A 6,437-nucleotide genomic window follows, 5' to 3' on the forward strand; every position below is an offset into this window, starting at 1 on the left:
TCTGTGATTCTGTGATCCCTGGGGGCCCCAAACTTGTCCCAGGATCCACCTGTGGCCTCCCCATCTTTTCCCTTGTCCCACCTGGCATAAACCAGGGCATACACCACAGTGTCCCTAGGTCCCCAGAGGGACCAGGGCAGCTCATCCTCCATCCAGTGTCTCTTCTGTACCCCTAATTCCTGACCTTTACTTTCTCACAAGCTGCTAATGTCCAAGATCCCCAACCTCTCATGTCTGCCCTGGACACACCAGACTCTCAGTGAAGGGACCATCCCAGGGGTGAAGAATCTGCGATTCATGGAACTTACCTGGGCCCAGTGTATCATATTTTTGACAGAGGTCCTATCCGGATAGTGGGAGGTGTACACATCCAGCCGGGTCTGCAAGGAAACATATTCAACCTATCATTGCTTCCCAACAGGTAGGAGTGAGGACAGTATTTGCCAGATGATGCATTTCCCAAAACAGCCACTGCTAAGTCCCACTGCCTAGAGAGGTGGGTCAGGTTTAGGAATATAATTTTCATTAAAAATCAATTGTTCTGAGACAGCTCAAGGAGGAGAATAGTGGTGATGGATAAGGTACTCCTGTCTCCTGGGAATACCTCCTCTGGCCTTAGGGACTGTGCTCAAAACCTTTGTGTTTACCTTTGGTCACCCAGATGCTGCTTCAGCAGAGTTGATGTAGTGTGGGTAGGAGCAGGGGCTGCACCCCAGGGGTGCTGGTGGGAGGGACAGCTGGTCTTGGTGACAGGCAGCCCTAACTCACAGATACTATCCAGTGCCACCTGGCCACTGACATTCACCCATCAGAGCCTGGGGACTTTTCCTGTCCTGGGAGGAGAAGCAGCAAGAGATGGGTGAGGGTCTTTGGCAGGGAGGGGGTAGGCAGCAGGCAGGAGGGTCAGCAAACCCAGGTGGTGAAACCCACAGCTCCACCTCCCTTGACCCAACGTGGGGCAGCACACCCACCATGTTGAGGTTCTTCTCATTGTAGCCGCCCAGCAGAAAGAGAAGGTTGGCACAAGACTTGCGCAGCAGCAGGTGCCTGCACAGCTTGGGGAGAAACCTCCACAGCTTCCTGATCCGCAGCGAGGCATCTGTCCTGCCGAGCAGAAGCTGCAGAAGCAGAAGCTGAGGTTGATTTCTTGCATATCCCTTCCTGCAGCCTAGCCCTCGGACTGTCTCCCCTGACTCACCACTGGCTGGTGTCCCCATGAGCTCTCCCACCAGCTGGGTGATGAGCGGGTGTGCAGCACAAAGTACCCACAGGCGTCAAACCTACTTCTCCTTTGCCCTCCTGCCCCACTGAGATGTGTACAGGTCATTGCAGGAGGTGATGTTCATTGAATTGTTGAACTGTTGTTGATTGCCCAGAGAAGCTGTGGCTGCTCCTCCCTGGAAGTGTTGAAGGCCAGGTTGGATAAGGCTTTGAGCAACCTGGTCTAGTGGAAGGTGTCCCTGCTGATGGCAGGGGCGGTTGGAACTGGGTGGTCTTTAAGGTCCCTTCCAACCCAAACCAGTCTGTGATTCTACGATTCCATGAATGGACACCAAGTGAAATCAATATTTGAGACTCTCCTCTTTCCCCAAACCACCCCCAGGTGTTGGATTCATTTTTCATTCTCATTAAAATCAACGTAGAAAAATTGCTCTTTTCCAGGTGGTCTCTCTGGGAGTTCAACAAGTGCCCCCACCCCAGAAAGACCAGTTTTTACACCTGAAGATCCCACCTGAAGATGGAAGGAAGGCATACACTCAACAAAGTGACCATGCAGGAAAGCCCCTGCACCCGAATCATGTCTGTGCTTATAAATCATCGGAAATTAAAAATTTTCTGCTGCACTGGATAGCCCTGGGGACTGTGTCTGGGCATGATCTCTTTTCTAGCACCAGTGTGGTTGGAGGAGGAGAGCATGGAGTGATCTCCTACCTGAAATGTCTTGGATCGCCTGTCCAGAAGGAAGGACATTTTCATGACGGGACTTTTGGCATACTTGATTGTTACTACTGGAGCCAGGGCAAAAAACATTTTGATTTTCTGAGCCAGTTCTGGCATGGATGAAAATGCAATGAATGCTGAGAAAACAGAAAAACAACCTGAGACTTGGTTGATCTTTCTTCAAGTGCTTAATCCGAGGCTTCGCTTGGGCCCACTGCCCAGACCTGTTTAGCTGGCTTTAGCTCCAGTTAGAAATCTGGGATCAATTACCACCTTTTTCCTTAACCCTAGTTCTAGAAGTATCCCAAAGAAGACAACGCCTTTATTCCTACGGTTAGAAGTAGCTGATGAGGTGCTTCAGCAACTACCACTGATGGGAAGGCCTGCCCCACTCACCAGGTGAAGGGAGCACTACTGTCACCTTCTATCAACCACTGCTAAAGATTATCATTATCATGGAAGCTATCTCATACCCTTGATGGCTCAGACAGTGAAAGGAAGCACCATGCATTTAATCAGCAAGCAGAAACTGTGACCTCCGTACAAAATGCCTTTGGTTTTGATGTAGAATGCTGCAATCTGGTTTTCTAGGCTGAGCTATAATTGCTCCAGTTGCAGTGAGGAGCTTACTGAGGTCACCAGGAGTTTTCTTACTACCCTAGGAGCATGCTGGTCCTCCTACATGTCTTGTATGGAAAGCATGGCTGCTATGGGACCTCTCACTGCGAGAGGCCTTCTACCTAGCATGCCTTCTTGGCAGCCTGCAAAGGTGGGATGTCTCCACTTTCTGCCTCCAAACACCAAAATGAACATTTACAAGGTGGTTCTGGAATGTGATGTGTGGCTCCTTCTAACCCACCTATTGTGCAGCCCTGGGAGTAGCCAACATAGTAGATCTGCTTCTGCCCAGTCTTCTGCAGAATTAGGTCGATCATGGCTGGGAGGTCGTACATTGCCATTTCATGAAAGCTGCAACACAGGAGTAGTGTGTTGGTTATAAGGTAACACCAGGAGAGCAAACTGAGCTGTGAATTTTGGCTGCCTTGCATTGCTTGTCTACTGAGGGGCTTCATATCTGTGGCTGATTTTATGGGCGAAAATTCCTATGAGCTAGAAGAGCCCTGTGAAACCATGTAGGGTCTGAAGGCATCACTTGTGCCATGGCCCCATCCTTCCCTAAAAGGGCTTAGTCCTCCCATAACCAAGGTTAATGGTAAAGAAACTGTGCAGAGCCTGGCCAGCTGTGCGTGCAGGAGCAATACACAGCAGCTCTGCAGACCCTGGCTCTCATCAGGATTACACACCAGCTCAGCTCCTAGAGATGCTCTTTCCCAAAAGGGAAAGGAGAACCACTTCCTGCCCATGTGACCTCTAGTGCGAAATGCAGACCTACTTTATTAGCTTTTTTTTTTTTACTGGAAACACGTTTATGAGCTTGGGAAATACAGGACTTCTCTGACGATTAGCTCTGGAGCTCCACTAGCAGTTTAAAGTGCCGTTCTTGGGGACAAGGTTTCTGTGGACAATATCTAGAAGGAGAGGTGGCGATGACTTTGCTGGGGAGCTTAGCCAGGGAGGTCCCTGCAGAGGCCCCAGGGTAGGGCTGCTGTCTCTCCAGGATGGGTGTCCCCATGCATGTGGCAGTGCCCTGCACTCTCAGCAGGGCTGGGTAGCTGCAGGGAGGTGTTGGCACCATGTCAGCAGGCAGATCTGCACAGGTACCTCCATCCTCTCCGGCCACATCACTGGGAGATCTGGGGGAGGCCATACCTGGGGATTAGGTGCTCTGACTTCACAGAATCACAGAATCACAGAATGTTGGGGATTGGAAAGGACCTCGAAAGATCATGAAGTCCAATCCCCCTGCTGGAGCAGGAACCTAAATGAGATCACACAGGAAGGCGTCCAGGCGGGTCTTGAATGTCTCCAGAGAAGGAGACTCCACAACCTCTCTGGGCAGCCTGTTCCAGGGCTCTGTCACCCTCACTGTAAAGAAGTTTCTTCTCGAGTTTAAGTGGAACCTCCTGTGTTCCAGCTTGCACCCACTGCCCCTTGTCCTCATCACTGAGAAGAGTCTATCTCCATCCTTGTGACACTCACCCTTTATATATTTGTAAACATTAATGAGGTCTCCCCTCAGTCTCCTCTTCTCCAAGCTAAAGAGACCCAGCTCCCTCAGCCTTTCCTCATAAGGGAGATGCTCCACTCCCTTAATCATCTTGGTGGCTCTGTGCTGGACTCTCTCAAGCAGTTCCCTGTCCTTCTTGAACTGTGGGGCCCAGAACTGGACACAATACTCCAGATGCCTGCTTGGAGGCACCCACCTCTGCCTAGAGGTTAGTGACAGGCAGAGCAGTTTGCCATGCTTTTGTAATCTGCTCCAGCCCACCTGAAATCCCAGAATTCATCCTGGTCAGCTGAAAGGTACTGGTGTCTCTGGGACCAACTTGTCCCTCTGCTGTTTCCCAGCCAGACATCGTAGCCAGAGTCTGCTAATATGAAGCCAAGGCTGTTGTCAGCCAGATTTTCCACCCAGTGACTGCCTTCTCCGAGTAACCCATGCTGTAGAAACACGACTGACTTGGGCCCTAGATGTGAAAGAAACAGTGCATTTCAATGAAACAGAATTTCTGTACTAACTCACCCCAAATTCAGGCCAACAAAACCTCTTTCTTGCATCACCAGAGGACTTACAATATGTATTTTAATGCCATCTCTTGGTGAAGAAATCCTTGCCATAGCTGTCTCATGGTGGTTGCCCTCGTAGTCTCAGGCTGGAGAGCTGCGAATGTCCCTCCCAACCCTTTCAGACCTCAGGTGCTCATCCCCACGAGCACAGGACTGTGGCCACTGACAACAACCATGTGAAAGCTCAGATGCACAGGCTCATCCTTGAGATCGTTCAAACCCCAAAGTCACAAATGTATGGAGAAAAAATTAAATTAGAAGCTCTCTTAAGATATGCCTGCACCCTCTGACCCTTAAAACCAAGTCTCTGGTTTTCAGGCGGTTGCTGTGCTGCACGCACGCTTTCCCTGTGCTGGCTGCTAAATCCTTGGCTGTAAATTGGAGAAATACTGTGGATTCAGTATTTTTTCTTTAACACTAAATACTCCCCATGCCTGGTAAGGTTCATCCCTACACCTGCTTGTTATGTTATTGTCTTTGTGGTTTGTTTGTTTTTGTTTTTTTTTCTGGCTTCCTTGTAGAATAGAGTCGTACCTCTGTTCCTAGGATTTTCTCTCCCATGAGGAATTCTGTTCAGGCTGATGTAGTAGCCATCACGAGTCAGGACTTCATACTCCTCGCTGGGGTACCCTCTGTGGCAGATAATTTGGCTCTGAGGAAAGAAAATTCCAGGTAGAAAGCTTTGGGTAACCAAGGTGCTCATTTGACTGGGAGAACTCATCCCTCACCCACTGGGATGGCTTTGCAAAACAGCTGCAACAGCTGGGACATTGCTTTGCCTGGGGTGTCTCTGTATCAGCTGAGGGCTTTTTTGAGAGAAGATGCTCTGTCCGAATCCCATGCCTGCCCTAGTGAGATGCCCAGGGGAAGAGGAGATGCTCAGCTGTGGGCTCACACCTGTGAGCAGGAGGGGAGCCAGCGGCAGCACGCGCATTTGAAATGCTTCCAAAAATGAAGACTGAAACCAAAAGGATTTACTGGTGGCAGGACATGTCATGTCATGCTCTGAGCTGATGCGTGGGACCGATAAGATAGTGGAGCATATTGAACCTGCCAAGCTGGGCTGACTGGAAGGGCAATAGCAATACTACAAGCAATGTAGGATTTGTCGCAGGGCTCCTGAGGCTCTGCCTGAGCGTATTGATGCCAAAAACTCCACAGACTGGGAAGTTTCAGTCTGGTGAAATCCAGCTGTGGTCCTTCCTACACATTGCTGAATGCTCACACTGTCACACGTTTGACAGAAGAGATTAATTTCAGCAATTTTATTGTCCATGTCTTGGGTCCACCTAAACCCACCTTCAGAGACTGTCAGGACTCACCTGGACATGGCCCTGAGCAACCTGCTGCAGCTGAGGGAGAGGAGCCATGCACAGCTTTCTACCCTTCAGGAAGATGTCTGATCAAATTCAGGCTGGGATTACTCCCTCCTCTAACTGACATGCTGATAATTGCATTTAATACTGCTGTGAGGAAGAGGACTTCTTCAGGAAGCAGTGCTTGTTAACAGTGGTATGGAGGCAATGTCATATCACACCGCTCAACAAAACCAGCACACATGGTGACCTGAGCCTTCTCTACATACATACCCTCCATCCCTCTCTCCCCCCGTTAAACATCCACAGGCTTTCGGACAGAGTGGAAATTGAAACTTCTGACTTACAACATTCATGAAAGTCTCAGGATTTATAGCCTTTTTCTGCTCGATGGTATTTGTTGAGTTTGTGGGTGCTTGTATCAGAAAAAGGATTGCCATAAACAGCCACATGTTGTGCCTGTGTAAAATATTATTATTATTATTATTATTA

At 49.5% G+C, this 6,437-nt stretch overlaps 1 protein-coding gene across 1 annotated transcript; it reads right to left on the reverse strand.

The window, feature by feature from the left end:
- Window positions 1-308: 308 nt before the first annotated feature.
- Window positions 309-6,421, reverse strand: LOC104518797 (lipase member M; the record flags this gene model as incomplete). The annotated part of the gene is made up of 7 exons (XM_010165269.2): window positions 6,293-6,421; window positions 5,164-5,281; window positions 4,331-4,529; window positions 2,801-2,910; window positions 1,933-2,078; window positions 972-1,118; window positions 309-380 (listed from the first exon to the last, which is right to left on the reverse strand). Coding segments are annotated over exons 1-7 (897 nt in total), but the record flags the coding sequence as incomplete, so codon positions are not given.
- Window positions 6,422-6,437: the final 16 nt, after the last annotated feature.

This window comes from Antrostomus carolinensis, unplaced genomic scaffold, assembly GCF_000700745.2.
Source record: "Antrostomus carolinensis isolate BGI_N321 unplaced genomic scaffold, ASM70074v2 scaffold55923, whole genome shotgun sequence".
Classification (NCBI taxonomy): Eukaryota; Metazoa; Chordata; class Aves; order Caprimulgiformes; family Caprimulgidae; genus Antrostomus; species Antrostomus carolinensis.